Source organism: Colossoma macropomum, unplaced genomic scaffold (genome assembly GCF_904425465.1).
Source record: "Colossoma macropomum unplaced genomic scaffold, Colossoma_macropomum, whole genome shotgun sequence".
NCBI classification, from domain to species: Eukaryota; Metazoa; Chordata; class Actinopteri; order Characiformes; family Serrasalmidae; genus Colossoma; species Colossoma macropomum.
The window spans coordinates 1,762,512-1,789,079 of record NW_023494800.1 but is presented as its reverse complement, the minus strand read 5'-3'; the positions used below and the strand labels follow the sequence as shown (position 1 = coordinate 1,789,079).

Sequence of the window (26,568 nt, the reverse complement as noted above, 5' to 3'; positions counted from 1 at the left end):
AAAAAACATTAAAAATTAAACTTGGTTAGTTTTTACACACTTTGTTAAAATTTGAGGTCATTTGAGGGAGAATTGGCTGTTATTAGACTACGAAATGATGTCAATTTTTTTGGGACACCCTGTACTTTATAAACTGCCTAAATCTACCAATTGCTACATTGATATTTTCATGTTTTTTGAGGCTTATGATATACGGGTCAATGACAAACAAGGTTTTCAAAATGACTTTTAAAAAATTTGGTCTTGGAGGTGCTGAGCGTCTCGCCAGCTGCCATGTTTGTTTTTTGTTTATGACAAGATAAAAATGGAAAACCTTCGAATAAACGATCGATCAATAGAACGACCAAGTTCTAGTTCTTTACAAACACATAAAAGTGAGTGTGTTGATGTTCCTGCTTCTATGAAGCGAGAACACCTGGGAAAAACTGATGTTCGAAATGAGTCCAGATTCATAAAAACACATCACTCGATTTACTGCAACATTAAGAGCAAATATACATTTGCTCATTCATAAAGAAGGATTACTGGCCTGTTTTGCTGTTTGCTTGATAGATCCACGCTTTCCTCTCGATTGCATGTGCCATTAATGATTCATAAACACAGCAAAAAACAACACTGGAAAAGGTCAGATGGTAAATTTGCCAATGAAAGCTGAACTGAGCTGAAATGTCTGGATCAAATGTTCTAGATCTTTTCTACAGTGTTTTCAAACATGTTTAGTCTCACATGCAAATCGATACATTATACATGTACACCCACTCTGCTGACTCAGCAATATCTCAAAAAGGACCACATTTCGATATTTTCAGGTTAAATATGATGGCCAGCATTGGATGTGCAGGTGTAGGAGTAGAAGAGGAGGAAGGTGAAGGATTTCAGTACATTTTACAATGATTTTCAATGCTAGAATAAACATACAGACACAGCTTGAGGAGAGATACAGTCATGCAGGTATTGTGAAGCGTTGGATTGAGATATGTAGAAGCTTTTTCTTTACTTTCTTTTCTTTCTGTTTCTCCACCACTTTGGCTGTGGATAGAGGTTGTTGGTGCCTTTATAGTGCATTGCAATCATGTACCATTTTTCCAAAATGTTTGCTGCAATTGTAGTAAAGGGTGAGCTATTTAACACAAACCTTTTATGGTGTTACAGAAGATCAATCAGCATGAACTTCTGGCCACATCACAACATTTCCTAGCCGTGGTCTCCCACCAAAATTCAGAGGGATTCATCAGCGTTGTAAAGAGATCTGAGCCAAAGAGTGTTTTCAGGGCATGTAAGTCATTTTTTCGGGTTACTGAGCTGTTTGTGTAAATCACAAACTGTCTTATAGATGATAATATATAATGCAGTTCGGTTGGGAAACATTAGTTTCTTGCAACATAGAATTATATTGGATTAACTCTGTTTGCACTGATTGATCAGACTTTTCTAGCAGGTGTTAAACTGACCCTCTGTCTGTTACAGTGAATCCACCCATGGGCTAAACTGGAACACAGCACCTTCCTCATTTTGGGTGGAATTGTACTGAACGGTAGGAGCGAGAAACAAAGTTCAAGTGTTGGTTTGTAGCAGAGATGTTTATGTTGCTTGCATAAAAATATAATTATTCCAACTTAAATATTTTAAAAATTATTTCATAAAAACAAAAATGTGGGCCCTACTCTCCCCTACTTCCTCTTATTTTAGAATCTGCAGCTTTTATTTTCAGTATCCTTTGATGTAGCACGTCTATTCTGGAATGCAAACAGGCCCTGAGCTTTAGTGATTAATATCATTAGCTCATTATTGATTTTGAATGCTTTTTATTAAGGAAATATGGAACAACAACTGCATATGTAACTGCATTAATTACGAGCAGGAGTAGGAGTTTATAACCATGTCACATGTTTGGGTTCTATACAGTTTTATGACTGCAAAACAGCCCCCAGCAAAAGGCTGGTGAAGTAAATATCCATCCATATTAGCCCCCTTGCTAAACGTTCTTGGTGTACACTCAACAAATTGTCTCAAAGCAGCATTTCCTGTAATTCCTTTACCTCTACCGTCTTTTTTCTGATGGTGGCTAGTCGACCAAAATGTAATGCGCCCTGGCTGGCTTCTGTCAGATGCCAACATGCTGAAAAATTAGAGAACCGTCACTCATTTTTTCCACTTCAAGTACTGGTCACGCTATCATTCCTCAGCCTGGTGGCAGAGCAGACTGAATAAAGGGATGAAAGCCGGGGAATCTGCTCCGGTTCCCTCAGCAGGGGGAGAGGAGTCAGAGCTTGCTCAGTGTTTCCAGCATCGCAGGCTTAAACTATTTAAATCCAGCACCCTCCCGAAACACTTTCATGACAAATTTATGAACATAAAAAATGTAGATGATGACATGAAAAAACATGTAACTTATATGTATAACATATACATATCATCACTGTCCAATGAAAAACATGCATCTCCATTTTTTTGCGATCTTCACTTTTCTGCATCATTTGAGTTGAGCAGCCGTCCTTTACGCTGTGTGAAGATTTCATGATGATTGGACAAAAATAAATGCTCCAAAATCGCTTAGAATAAAATCTCTTTCCATTAACTTACATTGAAAGGTGAGAGTGTTCTTGCCCTCTCCTGTAAAGTTACTGTTTTTGGAGATGCTTGTTTTTCTTTGGACAGCGATGATATATAACTTCCGATGCCACTCTGTTATATAAGCATCAGTGTCGATCAGTGTTGTATGGGTATATTATATATCTGTTGTCGGAAGAAAAACTCGTATGTCCGAAATGGTAACTTTACAGGAGAAGGAAAAAAACAAACTTTACTTCTAATGTAAGTCAATGGAACCAGAATATATATATATAGGCTTCTTTGCATCATGGAATGGTTCTTCATATTGATGGAGAATGTGCTGCATATGGTTCTATACAGCGTCCAAAAGCATTTTTCTATTGTTACAAGCTTGACATGGTAACAACAGAAGAACCCTTTTTGGTCCTATACAGAACCACTTACAGCACATTCCTAATAACCCTTTATGATGCAAAGAATCAGGCAAAGGGTTCTTTGAGTGTTCATGGTTGTATATAGAACCAGTGTCTTTACTAAAGAACCATCTTTTTTAAGAGTGTATACGTAAAATACATACATTTAATAAAAAATTACACAGAAACACTAAACATAATATCAAATCTGTCTCCTTTTTGTCAGTGAGGTTTTTCTTGATCAGCTACACATCCTTTCAGACCCACAGCGCTGAGTCGTCTTCTCACAGTGGAAGGATGGACAGAAACACCTGTGGATGTTTTCAGATCTGATCAGCTTGATTTTCTCCTCTCTCTCAGAGATGAAAGCTTTAAGTGCTGTTTATCTGATGGGGCAGTTTTGGGGTCGACCAGGTGTTCCAGGTGGTTGTTAGGAGGTCCATTTTCTCTGGAGCTCTTGATCAGTTTTTAAACTCCAGTTTTGGAAAGTCCTGCTTTTTTTACTTTAGATTTTAATCTCATCACAAATATCAAATATCTCCTGAAAAATGAAGCGTTTTTAACTGGTAAATCAATTAATGAAGAGTGTGTGTGTGTGTGTGTGTGTGTGTGTGTGTGTGTGTGTGTGTGTGTGTGTGTATATATACCCAGTGCAATAACAGAACTGAACACTGCACAATGTTGACATTGCACACTGCCATCCAGTCACCAACACACACAGGAACAGAGTGTCTACCAGCACCTCAAGGATATTAAAAGATGTTTGCATTCATCTGCACTTTATTATTATTGCAAATAATAATAAGATTCAAGAGAATTATTATGGTTGTTGTTATTGTTGTTACTGAAGTTTGATGGTCTTGACACCATATATATTCAAATACTTTGATACTAATACTGGTACATAAAATTTGACTAATTTCTTAATTTCTGAACTGTATTTTTTCTTTAAAATACAAAAATATATGAGTATAACTATAATGGTATTTGGTATTGAAAATGACAAAAAATAGTTTGATGCTCTGTTGGTAATGTTTGATGCTCAACTGGTAACCTAAAGGTGTCAAATGTATATATCACTGTTGTCAGAAGAAAACTGTGCATCTCCAAAATGGTAACTTTACAGGAGAAGGAAAAAACCTACTTTATTTTCAATGTAAGTCAATGGAACCAGATTTTTTTTCCAAGTCATTTTGGGCCGTTACTAGCTTTTCTTCCAACAGCAGCGATATATTATACATATATATGTATATATATACACACATATACACACACACACACACACACACGTTTTTTTATTTATATATGGATGTGTTTGTCTTTCCACTCTGTCAGGGATCATAAGCGATGGATTCCAATTTGCCTTGGAAGCAAAAAAAAAACACTAAAAACTGACAATTACACAACGGCTCAGCTCCAAATGTGCCTTCAGGGCAGAACAACTACTCCATAGCTTCTAAATGGAGATTTAACTGGTGCTGGACATCCATGTTTGTGTGTTTTCCCATTAAAAAACACCTGATTCAGTTCTTCAGGTAATTACAGGGTTCTTCAGCAGCTCACTAAGGAGAGACTACATTTCCGGAGAGCGCTTTTCCACACCACACTGAGCTGTGCTTAGACAGGAAAATCAGTGAGGCGGAAAGAAAAACGGATTTAATTTCAGCACTGTTAGAAGGTCTAGGTGTTAGAGCAGCTGAATGTGGACGCTAGTAAGGGTCAGTTAGTGTGGATTTATTCATGATTTCTACTACCATGATTTCATTATTAGTGATGTCAGTCTGTTGGGGTCACATGTTCCCTTTCGCTGCTGAAAGGTGCTGTTTTAATGAGTGTAATTCGAGTGAAAATGTGAGTTTGTCTCGTTCATCTTCACCTGTAGAGAAGACCACGTTCTTGGATATGAGCTTGTAGTCCACGATGGAGAACTGGGGCAGTTCTATCCTCTCCACCCCCGTCACCGCGTGGTCACCTCCGCGCCAGTAGAACTCGATATCGTCGGTCGTGTAGCCGTCTGCGATGGAAAGAGACAAAGAATGAGACCACTTAGTGAATAAACGTGTGAATCAAAACTCAATTCCTCCTGCGGTCATACAGACGTGTGCAAAAGTTTGGGCACCCCTGGTCAACTTCCTCTACAGGGAACAAACTTAAAAATGGCATTTTCTAATTGTACATTCTTGAAAAAAGATGGTTATGAAAGGGTTCTTCAGATTTAGGAAGATTTATGAAGAATGTGCTGTAGATGGTTCTATATAGCACCCAAAAGGGTTCTTCTATAGTAACATCCTTGACATCGTTACACTAGAAGAATCCATTTGGGTGCTACATATATCTATGTAGAACCATCTATAGCACATTCATGCATATTTTCCTTCAATCTGAAGAACCCTTTCATGATGCAAAGAACCCTTTAATCATGCAGAAGGTTCTTTGAGTGTTTGCTTCTATACAGAACCATTTTCTTTACTAAAGAACCCTTGAATAACCATCATTTTTAAAAGTGAAGCTCGACACTAACAATAGAAGAACGCTTTTAGTTTTCAAAAAGGTTCTATATAGAACCATCTACTGCACATTCTCCATCAGTCTGCAGAACCCATTCATGATGCAAAAAAACCCTTTAGGGTTCTTTGAGAATTCATGGTTCTGTATAGAACCAAAGAACTCTTGAAGAACGAATAAGAGCGTAATGTACAATTTGATATTTATAAAACTTATACAACTTTTGAACAGACCACATTTTATATTTCATTTTTCCCCCCAGTGTGTTAAATTCAGCAAATAAACAGTAATCGTGTGTTAATGTGCAGAAGACGAAGAGCTCACTTATTTACACTTGATAGAATTTGATCAGGGGCGCTCAAACTTTTCACTCAATAAGTACTTTGAAACAAATCAAAGCAAAATTTTGGTTTAGATGAACAGAATCAATATTATTTTACATCAATTCAAACCTCAAAAACATTTCAAATCAATTTCTGCACTTTTCCACATCTACTTTTAAACAGTAGACGCTGTAAGTAATTATAAGCTGATGCGCTGAAACTGAGGGCGTCTTTGAATCAAACACATTTACTTAATTAGAGGTAAACACTGCAGACGAGCCATCATCGAAGAAATGAAGAGACAGTCTCAACTCAGTCTGGTTTTAATTAATCTACAGCAAACAAAAACAAAACACATTACAGACTGAGAGTTTTCCATATTCTAGATGTTCCAGTGGGACAAACGGGTGAAACTCTCTACAAACCTCTCTGTATATTTGGTAGCAGGTCCTGAAATTGATCTGAGGGGTCGGGAATCTGGGTTTAACTTCTTCACAGTCTTTCCAGGTAACAACACCAACAACAAACAAGCCGCTCTACAGTTCTACGTAAAGTACACCACGTTCCACCAGGCTGTGAATATTTCACATAGCCTGAAGTCGTACGACTGTAGTCGTGTTTTGTTATATATTGCCAGTCGGGAGTGAAAAGCCAGGCCTTGGGTTAAACTCTGATAAGTGAAATCATAAACATTTCCATTATTCACCTCAACTGAGGGGGTAAAACAAGCTGGCATGAATATTCGACTAAAACAAGAGATATTTAGTCCGTCAGGCCATCCTGTGTGCTGGAACTGACAGGAACATGAAGAGCAAGATCATAAATGATTTAGAACACTATGGAGCTCTTATATAATCCACTCTCCCACCATAAGGTCCCGTCATAAATAGTCCCCAAAGAGAACGTTTTTACCATCAACATCACATAAAACTCAACTTGTATGTGTTCCTCTGTGTTTTGTCTACCATCCTGTGTGTTCCACCATGTTCTGTATCTACTATCCTGTATGTGTTCCACCATGTTCTATATCTACCATCCTGTGTGTTCCTCCATGTTCTGTATCCACCATCCTGTGTGTTCCACCATGTTCTATATCTACCATCCTGTGTGTTCCACCATGTTCTATATCTACCATCCTGTATGTGTTCCACCATGTTCTATATCTACCATCCTGTGTGTTCCTCCATGTTCTATATCTACCATCCTGTGTGTTCCACCATGTTCTATATCTACCATCCTGTGTGTTCCACCATGTTCTATATCTACCATCCTGTGTGTTCCACCATGTTCTATATCTACCATCCTGTGTGTTCCACCATGTTCTATATTTACTATGTTGTATGTTTTACACCATGTATTGTTTACCATCCTGCAGTGTTCCATTATGTTCTATATCAACCATCCTGTATGTGTTCCTCCATGTTCCGTATCTACTATCCTGTATGTGTTCCACCATGTTCTGTATCTACCATCTTGTACTTGTTCCACCATGTTCTATATCTACCATCTTGTACTTGTTCCACCATGTTCTGTATCTACCATCTTGTATGTGTTCCTCTGTGTTTTGTCTACCATTCTCAATGTGTTCCACCATGTTCTGTATCTACCATCTGGTACTTGTTCCACCATGTTCTATATCGACCATCCTGTACGTGTTCCACCATGTTCTATATCGACCATCTTGTATGTGTTCCTCCATGTTTTGTCTACCATTCTCAATGTGTTCCACCATGTTCTATATCTGCCATTCAACACAATCAGTTTTGCCTCTAGATCTTCAGAGAGAGATCTTTACCTTCAGTCACTGGTGTATGTTCTAGATCTTTCCTCAATATAATCCCAGAATCTCTGTTTAATCTTTACTTAAACTTGTCCTAAACTAAACTACCCAGTGCACCACAGAGGAGGACGGGCTCCTCTTTTGGGTCGTCGGTCCTCTCAGTGCTTCTTCCTCGTGGTCTTAGGGGGTTTTTCTCATGGAGTCTCATGGAGTTTCTTAACTTTATAATCCTTTTCCAGACACTCGTTACATCTGAGAAGACTTATTATTTCAGATTGTCCACTATTTTCCATCAACATTCCATATAAACTCAGAAGACTCGTGTAGGTTCACTGGTGGTTCTGGATAGTAAATAAAATGTCTATATTTGTGTTGTAGTCATGGCGACCCCTGGTCAAAAGGGTCCTTCTATTGTTATGGTGTCAAACTTGTAACAACAGAAGGGCCCTTTTGGGTGCTGTATAGATCCATTTTCATAAAGGTTCTATCTAGAACCATCTATAACACATTCATGCACATTTTCCATCAATCCGAAGAACGCTTTCATGATGCAAAGAAACTCTTTAATCATGCAAAGGGTTCTTTGAGTGTTCATGGTTCTAAATAGAGCCATTTGCTTTACTAGAGAACCCTTGAAGAAATATCTTTAAGAGTGTAGTGCACAATTTAATATTTATAAAACTGAGTGCTCATGGTTCTATATAGAACTATTTCCTTTACTAGAACTACAACCATTACTAGAACCATTTTCTTTACTAAAGAACCCTTGAAGAAATATCTTTAAGAGTAGTGCACAATTTAATATTTATAAACCTATTGATAAAAATAAACATTTATAAACATATCAAATGTAAACAGAACCATTTTTAAGAGTGTACTTAAGCCTCGTAGGCAAACTTCAGACATCAAACACGTCTCTGCTATTTGACTACATTTGGGGTCCGTTCAACGTACGATGGTTTCGTAGATGCCACTCTAGAGGACGCTGCAAGAAAACCCACCACCGAGAGGTCAAACGGTGACAGTCGCCCATTCCTTCTTATGCAAAGAAGAGACTTTGGCCTCTGTGTGGTCGGCTGGACTTCGGCGAGCCACTTAACTCCATTGTTTCTGTGTCATTGAGTCTGACTTTGCAAATTAGCTCTCTTGCCTGCATCCCTGTCACCCCTGTTACATCAGTGCATTAGGGCTCGCTCGGCTTGCCGTCACCCCGTGTGCACAGGGGGACTCTATTGTTGGAGAAAAAGAACTAAAGGAGAGACTGGAGGATTTGCTTCTTGAGTGATAGGGCAGCCAGAGGTCGTGAGACTGAGCCTGAGGTTAAACGATGTCCCTGACTGACTCACACTTGAACTTGTGTAAGAGATAAATAAGCCAAGAGAGCTCAAATAATCCGCTCGCAAGAAATCTCGATGTCGGTGAGCTGTAGAGCCACACAGTCGCAGACAGGTCCATGTAAAGGCGTCATTTAGAATGTCTCAAAATCATCAAAATGGATCACTTTTGTTTAGCATCTGAAGTTTCAGCACTAGGCTGATTATCGCTGACGTACATCAGTTAGTAGGGATGTCCAGAGCTGATACAGAGGATCACAGCCGATACTGGATTGGGTATCAGTTAAATTGAGCCCAATCTAGTTCAGATTTTTTGCGGTGTCTTAATGCCAGAGCTGTAGAGGTTACATAAATAGAAAGCATCCAGTCTGCAGTAGTAGCACATTTTCAGAGGTTGGCTGGTTTGAAGACTTCACAGCATAAGTCTCTTTGAGCGCTTCCACATTCTGTTGAAAGTGCTGGCTTGAAACGCTATGCTAGTTCTTGTTTGATGGTGACAGACCAAGTAAACATGGAGATTAACCTTAATATTTCCATCATTTTGTTTTGTCTTCTAAAAGTGTGAATCTGCTGATCAGGGGTCAGCAACATGCGGCTCTTTTACTGCCCTGTTGTGGCTCCACAGCTGAATCAGATTAGTAGGTAAAAATAAAATAATCCTCCTTTACAGTAAAATAAAGCTCTGCTGATCGTTCAACACAGTTTATCAATAAATGGTCTTAAACTCTGGAGTTAATGTAGAACTGCTGATTCACCCTTTAACCCTGAAGACCAGCACAGACTGCTGGTCACCATAGCAACACAGACAACAGTCTTGCCTAGCTAGTAACTAACGAAACAGCAAAAGAGAGAGATTTAAGACGAAGGTCGATAATTTGGAGACGAATGGACTGATTTGCGTTTATAATCACTCCAGCTGGTTTCCTGATACGTTTAATCTGCAGTGAGAAACTGACAAACACTAAAAAGTCGCAAAGCTGAAGTCAGTTTCTCATTCGCCAGCTTCTTGTTCAAATTTTCCCGTTCCACCTTAAATGGTGCAGCAGTTACATTCTGGCACCTCAGGCACCATTTAAGGTGGAACGGGAAAATTTGAACAAGAAGGTGGCGAATGAGAAGCTCATTAAAAATTGAACATTGAGAGATATTTTTCAAGAAACTATTGTACTTTTGAGGAAAAGTTTCCTGCTGGAGATGCGAGAAAAGTGGCTATAGCTGAGCTAAAGCTTAAAGCAGAGCAAAGCAAGTCTGTGTTTTTGTTTATATTATGTTTTTGTTTATATTATTATTATGTTTATATTAAACGTAGCCTTAGTGTTTTTTGGTTCAAGTTCTTCTAAACTATCATTTTACAGTAGGATATGATTTTGACCTGGATTAACAATCTAGTTCCTACGTCCATCTGAGGCGGCTCGAGGCAAAGCAATCCATTAAAATCTCATCTGATATGCAATGCAAATAAAAGTTGTATCACAAGCAGGAACAGCTGTGCTTGTTAAAAGACCATGAGGAGAGGACCAGCGCCGGGTCCTCAGACGCCAACAGCAGGACTCAGCTCAGCTCTTAGTAAGTGCATGCTGAGGGACCGGCTGCCGCAATGAAAAACAAAACGAAAAGAGAGGAAATTCTGAGAAGGAGAGACGTTTCTGCGTTAAACGTGCAGCAGCTTTAACAAAGGAGCTCTGATGAACGTCTAACGCTGACAGTTCAAAGCCACTTTAATTTTATATGTGGTGTCCAATTAAAAGTGCCCTCAAAGTCCGCAATCGCACACACTCGGCGCCTCCTTTACTGCGCTGCCGGGGGAGCGAGGCATGAGCGGAGAACAGGAACATCTAAAGCAGAGAAATAAACCCGAGCGAACAAACCTCCTCGTACCCCGGAGGGGTGTAAGCAGTGTCTAAAATTGGATCTGATGGCTGCCTGCTCCTCTGTGTTGTGCTTCGGCAGTGCAGAAAATTTGACTAACACATGGTGGGCCGTGCAGATGAGATAACGTTGTCAAAAGAGAGTCACCTCTGTGAAAAAAAAAGACGTTTCTTATCCCTCACAGTCTTCAGAAACAGCCTTTATACTGCACACGGCTTTATTCACACTGCCTGATAAGAAAACAAGCGCAAGGAACACGTGTAGAACTGCATCTGCCTTTTCTGGAGAAGTTTTAGCAGAATTGGTTAATATGACATCTGTTATGACTTACTGCAGTAAATTATGTCAGAACATGCTTTTCTGTTTCTGTTCTAAAGCAGGAGAAATCCAAATGTTGAGAAGAGCCATTTTGTCCTTTCAACAAAAAAAAAATCAAACCACCTCGGGAGCCACAACATTTTATGTCCATTTTACCATCTTGGCTGTAAATGTGTCTCAGTATGTGATGTACTAATATAGGATAAAGAATATAAAATAAACGAAAAACACAGACTCACTTTGCTCTGCTTTAAGCTTCAGCTCAGCTATAGCTGCTTTTCTCACATCTCCAGCAGGAAACTTTTCCACAAAAGAAAAAGTTTCTTGTAAAATGTCTCTCAACATTTGACTTGTTTTACGAGGCTGTAGTCGCTTCTCGTTCTCCAGCTTCTTGTTCACATTTTCCCGTTCCACCTTAAATGGTGTCTGAGGCACCAGAATGTAACTGTACCATTTAAGGTGGAACACGGCAATTTGAAAAAGAAGTTGATGAATAAGAAGCGACTTCAGCTTTGCGACTTTTTACTGTTTGACGGTTTGTCGTTGCAGATTAAACGTATCACGAAACCAGCTGGAGTGAATATAAATGCAAATAAGTCCAAATTATCACTGTTCATCTTAAATCTTTCTCTTTGCAGCTCCAGAGCCACATGTAGCCGAACCCTGCTCTAGAGCAATTACATGCTTCATGAAAATAGACCAATTATAGACAGGCTGGTTTAGTGGTATCACTCGCTGATGCTGACTGGAAGCTCATTACAGCACCATCTGATTTATTTACTTTGATTTTTCCACTTCCTTTGGTGCATATAAATAAAAATCATACTCAGTTTTTTTCAAAGTTTATTTTGTTCTGGTGCATCAGATTTATTCCATATCATTCACAAACTTGAAAAATGATATTATTATAGACATTATATCATGATGTTACAATACTAGCATGATATCATGGTATAATGGCTGATAATTGCCATATCGGCCACCTCTAGTCTACGGTCTGAAGAAGATCTAACATTTACAGGCCTAAATTTGACTTCAACACTGATACAAAATGAGGTAGCTTACCAAGCAGTTTCTTGGTGTGAGAACCAACCAAACAACACAAAAATGCAAAATCTATATTGTTTTGCATCAAAACTACACAGTGCTGTGAAGAGGTATTTGCCCCTCACCTGATTTCTTCTATTTTTGCTAAATGTTTCAGATCATCCAACTAATTTTAATATAAGATTAAGACACAGGAGTAAACACAAAATGCAGCTTTTAAGTGACTATTCCATTTACTAAAATTAAAGATTTATTTAAAACCTATATCACCCATGTGAAAAAGTAATTGCCCCCTAAACCTCAAAGCTGGTTATGCCGCCCTCGGCAGTAATAACTGCAATCAAACACTTGTGATAACTTGCGATGAGTCTTTTAGATCACTGTGGAGGAGTTTTCGCCCACTCCTCTCTGCAGAATTGTTTTAATTCGGTTACACTGGAGAGTATTTAAGCATGAACTGTCCGTTTAAGGTCTTAATGGGATTCAAGTCAGCACTTTGACTTGGTCACTTCAGAACCTTAATGTTGTTTCTTTTGAGTGATTCAGAGGTGGATCTGCTTGTGTGCTTCAGATGATTGTCCTGCTGCATAACTCAACTGTGCTTGAGCTTTAGGTCTCGCACTGACAGGCGGACATTTTCCGTCTGGATTCTCTGATAGGCAGCAGAACTCATGGTTCCATCAGTTATGACGAGTCGTCCAGGTCCTGCAGGAGCAAAGCAGCCCCAGACCATCACACTACCACCTCCATGTTTCACTGTTTGTATGATGTTCTTATTGTGAAATGTGGTATTAGCTTTACACCAGACAGGACCCATGTCTTCCAAAATGTCCCACTTTTAACTCATCAGTCCACATAATATTATTCCAAAATTCATCTAGATATTTTTTGCAAACACTAGACGAGCCTTTGTGTTCTTTTCGGTCTGCAGTGGTTTACGCCTTGCAACTCTCCAAAGCATGCCATTTTTGCCCTGTGTGTGCCCCCTACCTTAAGCCCTGCCTTCCCAAGCCCTTGGATTGGCTTCAAAATTTCAAAACGTTTCCACCCATATTTATCCCCAGATGTCCACATCTGGACAACTTCATGAGAAGCCGGCTGGAATGCTATGAATTCAATATATAGATCTGTTTTATGTTCAACATAAGCTTTCATATTTTTAGAAAAATACATTTAATACATGCAAAAGAAAGTCAGTTTGGTGAGCCTAAACCTCTGACTGGTACTTCTGACTAGTACAGCAACACAAGTTGAAGCTGTCTTTTACTGCAGTGCTTTATATCCAGCTCAGACTAACCTTTACCTTTACAGAGGTAAACGGCAGCTCTCAGATGTGAATTAAAGAGCAGCCGGGTCGGAGTTATCGAGCAAACAGACAGACACACACCGGCAGAGCCATGCACCATCAATAAGGTGCTAAACCTGTCTGTCTCTTGTCTTGCCCCAGTGCTAATGGTCTGCCATCAGTCTATCTAATGATCACCGAGAGCAGACAGACTTCATACTCCATCTGTCCCTGTTTGTGTCAGTGTGAGAAACCTTCTGGAACTCTTTTCATACCTCTATTGGGTGAGATTATTAAAGACAGATTTCCTCCTACTGGATGTTATTGTTCACTAAAGATCATTAGTTTGGCAGCACAGTGCAAATAACAAAACAATAACTACAACCTCATTTCTAAAAAAGATGGGAGCAAAATGTAAATGAAAACAAAATGCAATGATGTGCAAATCATTTAAACCCTACATTTATCTGAAAACAGTACAAACCCAACATATCAAGTGCTAAAACTGAGAAATTCTATTGTTTTTGAAAAATAAATGCACATTTTGAATTTGATGGCCGCAACACGTTCCAAAAAAGTCAGGACGGGGGCCTGTTTACCACTGTGTTTCATCACCTCTTCTTTAAAAACACTCTGTAAGCATTTGGAAACAGAGGAGACACTGCTGTAGTTTAGAAAGTGAAATGTTTTCCCATTCTTACTTGATACAGGATTTCAGCTGTTCAACAGTTCAGAGTCTCCTTTGTTGTATTTCTTGTTGCATAAAGTGCCAAATGTTTTAAGTGGTGACAGATCTGGACTGCAGACAGGTCAGTTTAGCTCTCTTACTCTTTTACTATGGAGACTTGCTGCTGTAAAACATGCAGAATGTGGTTTGACATTGAAATAATCAAGGCCTCCCCTGAAAAAGACGTCATCTGGATGGCAGCATATGTTGCCAAAACATGTATATATCGTTCAGCATTAATGGTGCCTTCACAGATGTGCACGTCACCCATGCCATGTGCACTAATTCACTCCTATACCATCAAGGATGTTGGCTTTTGAACTGTGCGCTGATAACAAGCCTGATGGTCTTTAGCCCGGAGGACACAGCGTCCATGATTTCTGAAAAGAATTTAAAGTTTTGATTCGACAGACCACAGAGCGATTTTCCACTTCCAAGTTCTTTATTTTACATTGAATTCTTGAATTGTTGCACTTTTTGCCCGCTCAGTCTTTCACAGAATGGTGAATCCCTCCTCATCTTTATTTCTGAAAGATTCAGCTTCTCTGGGATTCTCTTGCCAATTAACCTTTTTCGTTTAACATTACACAACTTTTGTTGCCCCTGTCCCAACTTTTTTGGAACGTGTTGCTGCCATCAAATTCAAAATGTGCATATATTTTTTAGTTTCAACATCTGATATGTCTTTGTACTGTTTTTAAAAAAATATAGGGTTTAAATGATCTGCACATCATTGCATTCTGTTATTATTTACATTTTACACAGCGTTCCAACTATTTTGGGAATGGGGTTGTAAAATAAGCTCTTTTTTGAGAGGCTTGGTCTAAATGCTTCTTCTGTTTAACCCTATCATGGCTAATGTATTGTTGCATGAAGTTCATCAGATGTGTTGTGTTCAGAATGTTTGTCTTTGTCCCCTTTAACTCAGTAAAAGTTTCATTCATCAAGCAACACTTAACAAAGAAAAAATAACTGACGCGTTCGCTCGCTCAAAACGGTAAGAGATCTACAAGTTTCATCTTTGTTAGATCGTGTACTTTACTTATCAAAATAAACCTGACAAGAACATTGAGAAATCACAACATTACAGCCACAGAGAACGTTAATCTGTGTTTCTTTCTACTTTGCTATAACGTCCTGTCGTGCCTCGTCCTGGTCTTTCTCTGTTTTAGCCTTGGTTTCCTTGCTCGGCTTGGCATTCTGTGATGGTGGATGAGCAGGAGATGAAGCAGGTCCAAACACACAGCTACATTCAAATTCAATGCCAATACACAAATACTCAAGACAAGAGACAGCTGAGAACAATGACAGAGGCGGAGCTAAGAACAAGAGACAGGTGAGGGCTGAAGATGTGGCAGAACAGGGGAGGAGCTAACACAACAACAAAAGCACATGGACTAGAAAACAAAGGCACATGGCAGACGTAAACAAGGAAACCAAGGCTAAAACAGAGAAAGACCAGGACGAGGAACGACCAGACATGACCAATCACTGTCCAAAATTCAGAGACACTGTTTAATATTCAGTCACTGTTTAAAATTCAGAGACACTGTCTAAAAGTTCAGAATTACTCTTTAAAATTCAGAGTCACTGTCTAAAAGTTCAGAATTACTGTCTAAATTTCAGAGTTACTTTAAAATTCAGAGACACTGTCTAAAATTCAGAGTCACTGTCTAAAAGTTCAGAATCACTGTTTAAAATTCAGAGTCACTGTTTAAAAGTTCAGAATTACTCTTTAAAATTCAGAGACATTGTCTAAAATTCGGAGTCACTGTCTAAAAGTTCAGAATTGCTGCTTAAAATTCAGAGTCACTGTTTAAAATTCAGAGAGTCACTGTTTAAAATTCAGAGTCACTGTTTAAAATTCAGAGACACTGTTTAAAAGTTCATTGTCTAAAATTCGGAGTCACTGTCTAAAAGTTCAGAATTGCTGCTTAAAATTCAGAGTCACTGTTTAAAATTCAGAGAGTCACTGTTTAATATTCAGTCACTGTTTAAAATTCAGAGACACTGTTTAAAAGTTCAGAATTACTCTTTAAAATTCAGTCACTGTTTAAAAGTTCAGAATTACTGTCTAAATTTCAGAGTTACTTTAAAATTCAGAGACACTGTCTAAAATTCAGAGTCACTGTCTAAAAGTTCAGAATCACTGTTTAAAATTCAGAGTCACTGTTTAAAAGTTCAGAATTACTCTTTAAAATTCAGAGACATTGTCTAAAATTCGGAGTCACTGTCTAAAAGTTCAGAATTGCTGCTTAAAATTCAGAGTCACTGTTTAAAATTCAGAGAGTCACTGTTTAAAATTCAGAGTCACTGTTTAAAAGTTCAGAATCACTATTTAAAATTCAGAGTCGGGCTCCCGAGTGGCGCAACCGTCTAAGCGTTGGCCGTATCATCAGGAGATCGCGAGTTCGATCCCTGGTGATGCTACAGCCGTCCGTAGCCGGGAGTCCGAGAGAGCACAATTGGCCTCGCTCTCTCTGGGTGGGTAGGATGGCCCCCCTCTCCCCCATCACTCAGCGCGATGCTAGTCAGCGCAGGCGTCTGTTAGCTGACGTAACAGATCTGGCGGTTGGCGCTTTCCTCCGAGCGCGTTCGGCTGTCCAGTGATGTTGCGTGAGCGGCAGCTCGAAAAGAAGCGGTGGTTGGCTTCACAGGTCTCGGAGGAAGCCTGTGTTAGCCTTCACCCTCCTAGCGTTGATAGCATCGTGTGATTGGGGGAGTCCTAACTAGCGGGTGGAATTGGAGACAACTAAATTGGGGAGAAAATCGGGTAAAAATTAAAATTCAGAGTCACTGTTTAAAAGTTAAGAATTACTGTTTAAAATTCAGAGACTGTCTAAAAGTTCAGAATTACTCTTTAAAATTCAGTCACTGTCTAAAAGTTCAGAATCACTATTTAAAATTCAGAGTCACTGTTTAAAAGTTCAGAATTACTGTTTAAAATTCAGAGTCACTGTTTAAAATTCAGAGACACTTTAAAATTCAGAGTCACTGTTTAAAAGTTCAGAATCGCTGTTTAAAATTCAGAGTCACTGTTTAAAAGTTCAGAATTACTAGTCTGAGTTGAGTCTCTGAGGTTCGGGTCAGAGTCGAGTCACTGGGGTTTGAGTCTCAGTCATGTGTCTGGGGGATTTTGAGTCCGAGTCATGTTTCAGGGGTGCTAGACTGAGTTGAGTCTCTGGTGTTTGAGTCTGAGTTGGGTCTCTAGGGTGCAAGTCCGAGTCATGTCTAAGGGGTGCTAGTCCGAGTCAAGTCTCTGGAGTTCAAGCCTGAGTCAATTTCTATAAACTGGCGCTTCTAAATATAATATAATATAAAAGATGGATGTATTCAGTGAGTCGACACAGCTGAGTCTACAACACCACCTGCATATGATGAGTGTTTTTAAGCCTTGTTTAATTATATTTTTATCTTGCTTTTATTAAAACTTTGCTGGGTGTTCAATATAACACCCGGTGTCAGTATCACGCAATTATTTTTAATATTTTATCTGGTGTTCCCAGGGACTTTAATGAACAAGAGCTTATTACAAGGCAGAAATAGCCACTCCGTGGGTTCAGCTTGAAGCGCTTATTAAGAAAATATATTTATTTGAGTCCCTTTGGTGCCGATCCAATATATAGAAACTAGAGTTCGTGATCCAGTGGATGTATATATATGTTGCTTTGGAACCTTTGTGATTATGACACTGTAAAACTCACCTGTATCTGTCTTAATTTTGATCTGAAGGGTTATTTAACTCCATATGTGTCACTGGATTGTGGAAAATGAAAATAAATAAATAAATAAAACAAATAAAAAACTTCTTGTGTACAAAACTTCGACTGACATTTTTCACAGTACAGCCCATTAAACATTTTTAAGACTCTGACATAATTTCATGTTCTGATAGGCTAGTTATATTTGCATGGACTAGATCAGAAGAACCGAGACTCAGACAGGGAACTCATTCTCCTCCGAGCTGCACTGTAGTAGCATGACCAAGAACCACTGTGAGGAACCAACACTCTAAAATGAAATAAATCCTAATGGCATGAGAAAGAAATGCAGAGAAGAACCAGGACTCAAAACAGAGATTTATCTAAGATATTATGGAAGAACCATTGAGGGGAACCAAGATTTAAAAGGAGGATCTCCCTAAGAACACGACAAAGAATCACCTACAGGAACCAAGACTCAAAAGCAAAAACTCCTAACAGCATGAGGAAGAAATGCTGAAACAAACTAGAACTCAAAACAGGAATTCCCCTTCAATAATGTGGAAGAACCATTGAGTAGAACCTCAAAACTCAAAAGGAGAAACTCTCTAAGAGCAGGAGGAAGAACTCCTGTTTTTGATATAATGGGGGAAATAGGAAGAGGCCAGGGTTCTCATTAACTGGCTCTGGTATTGCTGCATGACTGATGTCCTGCTTTTTTCCTGGCATGTGATTGGCTGTTTCTGTTGGCGCCGGCTATAAAAGGCCTTTGGTATTAGTCAATGAGGAGCGGTCATTATTTTTACTCAACCTTACACTACTCCGCTCCCTTGCCGGCCAGACGACAGACCAGTTTTGTCAGCTGTGATTTGCTGGCCTACAGGTACACGTGGCTCAGTAAAAATACCTTTGTAAATTTTATGTTTTTTTTTTTTGTTTTGTTTTGTTTTGTAAATAAAAGGAAACTTTCATTTTTAAGGATCTTTTGTTTGTTATTTTGGGCTTCCCTGAAGTTATGTTTCATATTTGTTTTCTTTACTTTGGTTACCTGTTTAAATTAATGAAAATGTTGAGTAAGTTGGTTGGCCCTCACTAGAGCAACACAGCAGGAAATATGCTGGTTTATTTTTATTTATAAAACACTCTCTGGCCGTATGCCAGAATACATTACTTAAATGATGTCTGTCAATAATGGTATTTATCAGACTCGCTCCAGTGGTTGGATCACACGCCAGGTACCGAGGGTTTTTACTGAACTGGGAAAATCTGCTTTTAGTTCCAGAGAACCAGCAAACTGGACCCTCACTACAGGAACCACAACAGCTCAGCTCACTGGGTCACTAAGTCACTCTACACTCTTACTCTCTAACCACCTTCACTCTGCCTCACACTGTTTTACCTGATTTTTTGCATTATCTTATTTTTATTATTTTATTATTTGTTTGTTTATTTATTATTATTCATATTCTTATTTTAATTATGATTATTTTATTATTATTTGTCATTTCAATAAATTTGTTTATTTCTTTATCTTATTCTCCTCGTTTTATTTTGATTTGATTTTATTAACCTTTACATTTTAGCTATGTTTTAATTATTGTTTTATTATTTTTATCATATTTTTATTTATTTTTATTATTAATGTTTCACTTTTTTATACTTACCTGATTTGAGTCTTTATTTATTAAATTTACTTTTACTATTTGATATGTTCTTACACATTATCAATCCCTTGCTCTGTATTAACTCGGCAACACTGTAAATGAGGGCCACCCTCAATGTTCTCCGAGAATAAATAAAGGTTGATTGAATGTTGATGGCTGGATCAAATAAACTGTTAATTCTGCGAATGACGTGTTTATTATTATTAGTTAATAACCAGAAATTCCTCTTTGTTCTGGTTTGGCGTCTGGGCGGACAGTCTTGCTTCCTCTTTGCTGTGTCTTACCCCTAGGAGACGTAACAAGATGGGGGCTCGTCACACCACGCAGAAGCAGCGTGTGATTCAGGCCTTAGTGCTAATTTTAAATTGTAAATTGTAAATTTAAATTAATCAAGCTCCATTAAAAACAGCACTTTTTAATGGAATGAAGACATAAAGTTAACTCTCACAATTCAAGTTTCAGAAAGTCTTACAGCACCTCAGGGCTGTTAGTGGGTGTTATTGCTCTCCTTTTCTCATTCAATTGCCCATGTTTAGTATTTTCACAATGTGCCTATCCAACTGCCAACACCTACTCAGCAGCAGACCGAGAGGAAAAAAAGCGCTAATGATTCTCCATGAACTGCATCGATATTGGCCACTTCCAAGAAAAACAACATCTTGGCCATTTATTGACTGCAACCCGCGGCACCCTACATAAACAATCACACTCTCTCTCCGGAGTGTAAACAGCAATTACGCCTCCGATGCACAAGTCCAATTAGAGATGAAGAGGGAAAAAAAGAAAACGCATTTAATCAGCATCTTATTTCATGTTTCGTCGTTTGCATTAATTGTGATTTATTCCATGCCCTTTTGAGTTGTACTTTGTCTTCCTTCCACATTTCTGTGTAATCAAATGCTGTAGGCAGTAGACCTTTTGTGCGGTAATGAAATTGAAATTTCAACACGATTAACTTTTGCAGGCAAGAGTGTGCATTACAGCTGAACCATGACCTCCAGTAAGTCTGTAACAGGAAACCAGCAGGTGCTGCATACAGAGAGAGAGACAATCAGGCAATCAGGAAAAGATTATACATAGAACGGCTTGATGCTTTAGGATAACCTTTAAGTCATCTAAAGTGCATTGAGATGGTAGTAGTACTGTCACCTAGAAAGAACAGCTACTGTAGCTCATTCTACAGTGAAAGGCCCAGTCCCAATTCTTATTTTCACCCCTTCCCCTTGTTTGAGAGTTACCTTGCCCCTTAGAACTGAGTTACAAGGGGTAGTGGTTGAAATGGGACCCTCAAATAAAAAAGAATATTACTTTGTTCTATTAGCAACCTCGCTTCTGGGCTTTAGTTACATTTAGGGAGTCATAGGCCTTCAAAGAGGGACATTTATTTATTATCACCCCCCCAATTCTTCAGTGATATGAAGCTGAATCCAGCTATTCACCAGCTTCTCATCAAATTTTCCCATTCCACCTTAAATGGTGCAGCAGTTACATTCTGGCGATTCAGGCGTCTGAACTGCTGAACTATTTAAGGTGGAATGGGAAATTAGCATACTAGTAGCAATTTTTATGTTTCTTTTGAAGAAAAGGACCAAAATACATTGAAACAACATTAAACTAACATAATACGATGGTTATCGTAAAATTCTCAAATTTGTGGGTTTCTTTGGTTTCTTGTTCTCCATCTTATCGTTTTTTCTTTTTTTCTCATAACTCTCTGTTTGGAGTCTCTGAAAATCCTCTGTTTGGAGGGTCATGTAGCCCCAACACTTCACCCTACCCCTCTATCTCAACTAAAATGGGGACACCCTACCCCCAGACATGAACAATGTATTACAAAACAGAGGGCTGAGGGCTCAGTGGAAGTTCTCCATTTTCCTAGGGAATTTCTCCTTTTGAGTCTTTGTTCCTCTGAGTGGTTCTTCCATAACTCCTAGGAAGTTTTCCATTTGAGGCTTGGTCCCTCTCAGTGGTTCTTCCTCATGCTTTTATGGAAGTTTTCCCTTTTGAGACTCGGTTCATCTCACACTGGCTGTGTTTACATGCAAGGATTTTTGCCAATCCGATTGAACCCATTTTGATTGTAGATTAAGACTGAAGTGTTTATATTCTCACTCTACTCAACACTCTGATGATAATCTCCATTTTCATGCACACTACAAGTGATCAGATCCAAAACTACGAAAATGTACTAGAAAACGTCCTTTACATGTCCTTATTAAAGAAGGCCGAGAGGAAGACGTCGTGTTCTGAGACACATAAGCTGGACGTCCGTCCCACCGCCGTCTTTTAAAGATCAGAGCATAAACTTCGTCTCCTCTGCAGACCAGTTTCTGCTCCGCCATGTTGAACGGTATAAACTTTCACTATGATGCAACGAACATGATCAGAACGGACTTAAACTTTCCGATAGGGAACGTAATCAGATACAGACGTTTACACAGATATTATTCTTCTATTTAACAGATTATTTACAGGATTACCCACCTCGATCAATCGGATAGAGACTGTATTCTGAATGGCCTCAATCGGACTAGTCTATTACGAATAAGGTGTTTACATGGACGTATTCTATTCCGATTAAGTTGTTAGTCAGATTATTAATGGACTATTTGGCTACATGTAAACATGGCGAGTGAGTGCATTTACATGCACTTAATCTGATAACTGCAGAAAATCAGATTGTCAGTGATCCGATTAACAAGTTTACATGCTCTTGAGTAATCAGATAATGGGGAAACTCCAGCTCTGCTTGCTTATTTCTGGTACCGACGTCCGTTTTCGCACATGCTCAGACTGAGAAATCCGAAAAAAAGTCAGAGTGATAGTTTACAGCACTGAGAAATCTGATTACTAGTTAGTTAAAATCCAGCCTCTTTATCAGATTTCTTAATCGTATTTCTAAACCTTACTCCGATCTTAGAAATCAGAGTGTGCTGTTTACATGACCATTTAAATAATCAGTTAATTATTAGCTAATCGGATTATTGAGTGCAAATCTAATTCAGCTGTGGAGCCACAACAGAGCAGTAAAAGAGCCACATGCAGCTCCGGAGCAGCATGTTGTCGACCGCTGACCTAAACCTTATGAATTAATGTATGTTCGAACAATGTCTTCTAATTAATAAGGTGGTCAGACTGCCTGGCAGGAGATTTAGGTGCAGAAACAAAAAGAACAGCTTAAGATGATGTGATTCTGCCCTTATGTAGACAAATTATCACGAGATTGAAATCTACCTGCTGCGATGCTTTTCGAATTTGCCACGTTCCTGATAAAGGACTTTAAAGTTAATGATGCTTTTCTAACCTTAAATATATTCTAACAGAAATAATAAAGCTGTTGCATTGCCTGGCAGGAGAACATGTGAGGTGCCAAGAAAAGCAGTGAGAGAGGCACAAGAGAACGAGAGAGAAATCTCCATAAAAAGGACCCAGTGAAAAGCAGCTGGTGCGTGCGCGAGACCGAAAGGCAACGTGTCGGATTCAAACATGCCGAGAGTCAGCGTCACATTGCAGCTGCACGAGCTTCGCGACTCAGAACACAGAGCAAACAGGAATGGCCTCATGTGTTTTTCAATTTTGATCAGCGCCAGGCATTAAATATTCCCTCTCGCGCCGTCACTGTCGAGCCGAGCGAGGAGGCAGTCGCCAAATTAGGATGAGGATGTGCTCGGGAGCAGAATTAGCAAGTGTTGCGTGTGCCCCTGTGTTCCAGCCTTTCCTTCTCCATCTCCCTCGGCTCTCTCTCTCTCTCTCTCTCTCTCTCTCCCTTCCCTCTCTTCTCTGGCTCTAAAGGCAGCACTCAGCCAGCCGTGCTGTAACTCAATGCGCTCCTGGTGCACTCTCTGTTCAGATGACCCGATCGGGTCCCAATTAGATTTGATTAGGCTTTCTTTTCCCCTCCATGCCGCGGACTCCGGCCTGCTCCCTTTATCCTTCGGCTTTGTGGAGATGAAGGTCAGCCTCATTAAGGTAATACGAGAGCAGCGGTTTTGTTTAGGCTCCTCACACTCGAGTTGAGTGCAGATATTGTCAGCGAGGTTCACTGTGTTAGAAGCAAAGCAGCTTCGAGAATCCAAACATGTTTCATCCTTCTGAAATCAGCAATAAGATTTTTGATGGGACTGTACAGGATTACAGTAAGAAACATGCTATCAGATACATCTATGTATATATATATATATGCATTTTTGCTTTCTTATCCTTTTTTAATTTAATCAATTACGTACTGTATTGGTGTAATAAAGAAAGTATTCAGGAATCATGGATAGGCAATATATGGTTGTTTAGTTGAGTCAATTTAGCAACTTTTTTTGGATTTCCTATTGTAGATGATTTTCTTGCATACAATTTTCAAATAAATATATTAAATAAATATCAAATAAATCTATTAAATTTAATTTAATAAAACTCCTAAACCATCACACTACCACCACCATGTTTCACTGTTGGTATGATGTTCTTATGGTGGAAAGCATGGTATCTTTATGCCAAATGTAACACGACCCATGTCTTCCAAAAAGTTCCACCTTTGACTTATCAGTCCACAGAATACCATCCCAAGTCTTGGGGTCATCTAGATGTTTTTTGGCAAATGCAAGATGAGCATTTTTGTTCTTTTCGGTCAGCAGTGGTTTGTGCCTTGCAGCTCTCCCATGGGTGCCATTTTTGGCCAGTGTCTTTTTCATTGTGGAATCACATACATTGACCTTAACTGAGTTAAGTGAGGCCTGCGGTTCTTTAGATGTTCGTCTGTGATCTTTTGTGACCCCCTGGATGAGTTTTCGACGCGCTCTTGGTGAAACAGGCCATCCAACAGTGGAAAGTTCACCCCTGTTCCAAGTCTTCTCTGCTTGTGGACAATGGCTCTCACTGTGGTTCTCTGGAGTCCCAGAGCCTCAGCAATGGTTTTGTAACCCTTTCCAGAACGGTATTTGAATCTCTTTAGAACGTGGCATCATGTGCTGCTTTTTGAGGCCTTCTAGCTGCTTCACACTGCCAGACAGATTCTATTTAAGTGATGTTTAGATTCAGCAGGTCTATCAGTCATCATTTCTGGGTGTGGTTAGTGACACTGAACCCAACTGGTTGATTGAGAAGCTAAAGGGGCATCATTTAAAAACAGCATTTTGTGTTTACTTGGGTTATCTCTGTCTAATATTACAAGTACTTTGATGATCTGAAACATTTAAGTGTGATAAATACGCAAAAATAATAGAAACTGTTGAATTGTAGAACATTTTTTAAAGCACTTTAATCAAGATTCAGATAATATATCGATTTGGTACAGATCAAACTGACCTTCATGATTTGGAAGCCATAGCCGAGAGTGACTGCTTATACACATTATGCTGATGGAATGTCAACAGTGGCCACAAGACATTTTTTCCATGTTTTGCGAAAACTATCTGCTGGGAGCAATCCAAATAAATCAAGATTGTCAGTTTTTATTATTTGGCCTTTATTAAGGCTCTGGTTACTTGACTATTTTTGTAAATAACTGGTAGATCACTCTATTACAAATGTACCAACCCTGGACTGTACACAGGTCTGTTGTCTTTTTGAAATATTGACTGCTCTTCAATAACAGTAGTCAGGAGCGAAAGCCTGCCTGTCTTCCTCTCATGTGTAACACAAGTTTATCTTGTAGTCTTAAGCGATCTGAAGGAAGTCGATAACAAAACTGGTTCCACTTCATTCCCGAACGGCTGGCTGAGGGAGAAAAATTGGTCCAGTGATATCAGCTCACCAGACCGATTTAACTGGGACAGAATAGCGAAAAAAGAAAGAGCCGGATGCAGCGGACCTGAGGTTATCTTAGCGGTAGTCGACAGATATGTGGTTTCAGGTGCAAGACGGAACATCCACCATCATCTCTGCTAAATGAAATGGCGAGTGAGAGAAAGAGAGAGAGAGAGAGAAGAGAAATCTTTTGTGCCACTCACAGCTCTCAATTTCTAGGGTGCAGTTTTGTTCATCCAGCGGGTATCTCCTCAGGTCCATCATGCAGGCTGCCGTCGTAGTGATCCTACACAGACACACATAGAGAGGACCTGTCAGTCAAAGGCAGCTATTTCTCATCACCACTTTTCACATTTCAACAAGTGTCAGACGGTGCTAATGCAGCTAACAATGGAAGAAAAACACCATTAGCAGGTTTCACAATGCCACATCAGCCTAATGTTCCCGAGAACGGAGATCAGTGATGGAATAAGAACAAAACTGCTGTACTCAAGTAAAAGTAGAAATACTTCTGGTAAAACATTATTTTGCTAAAAGGAAAAGTGCGATAGACGTAAAGCACTATGTCCAAAAGTCTGCAGACAACTTCTCATCCAATCCAATTTCCTCTGAAATGAAGAGTGTTAGTGAGTTTTTCCCATTTTGCTGCAGTAACAGGCTCTACTCTTCTGGGAGGGCTTTACACTGGATGTTGGAACATTGCTGTGAGGATATACTATACAGACCAAATTATTGGGACACCTCTCCTAATTAAGCACATAGCCTTGCGGTCTCCATAGACAAACACTGGCAGTAGAGGGTCGCACTGAAGAGCTCAGTGACTTTAAACATGGCACTGTCATAGGACGCCACCTCTGCCACAAGTCAGTCTGTGAAATGTCTGTCCTGCTAGGTCTGCCCCTGTCAACTGTAAGCGCTATTATTGTGAAATGGAAGCGCCTAGCAGCAACAACAGCTCAGCCACAAAGTGGTAGACCACACAAATTCACATAGTGGGGCCACCCAGTGCGTAGCACATAAAATGCCTGTAGTGCCTGTCCTCTGTTGCATCACTCACTAAAGAGTTCCTGCAAAAGAACTGCATGTTAGGAGCTTCACAAAATGTGTTTCCATCGACGAGCAGCTGCACACAAGCCTAAGATCAAAATACACAATGCCAAGTGTCGAATGGAGTGGTGTAAAGCGCCACCACTGGACTGTGGAGCAGTGGAAACGCATTCTGTGGAGTGACGAATCACACTTTTCTATCTGTCAGTTTGATGGACGAGTCTGGGTTTGGCGAATGCCAGGAGAACGTTACCTGCCTGACT

The 26,568-nt window shown here is 39.4% G+C and overlaps 1 protein-coding gene across 2 annotated transcripts in view; it reads right to left on the bottom strand.

Annotated features, from left to right (window-relative positions):
- Positions 1–26,568, bottom strand: part of LOC118820498 (gamma-aminobutyric acid receptor subunit beta-2) — a 158,532-nt gene that overhangs the window by 20,307 nt on the left and 111,657 nt on the right. For both annotated transcript variants that reach the window (XM_036588859.1, XM_036588860.1), the window contains exons 5-6: positions 25,462–25,544; positions 4,843–4,980 (exon numbers count right to left, since the gene is read on the bottom strand). In XM_036588859.1, the coding sequence (XP_036444752.1) occupies positions 4,843–4,980; positions 25,462–25,544 (221 nt within the window). The remainder of the gene's footprint in view (positions 1–4,842; positions 4,981–25,461; positions 25,545–26,568) is intronic.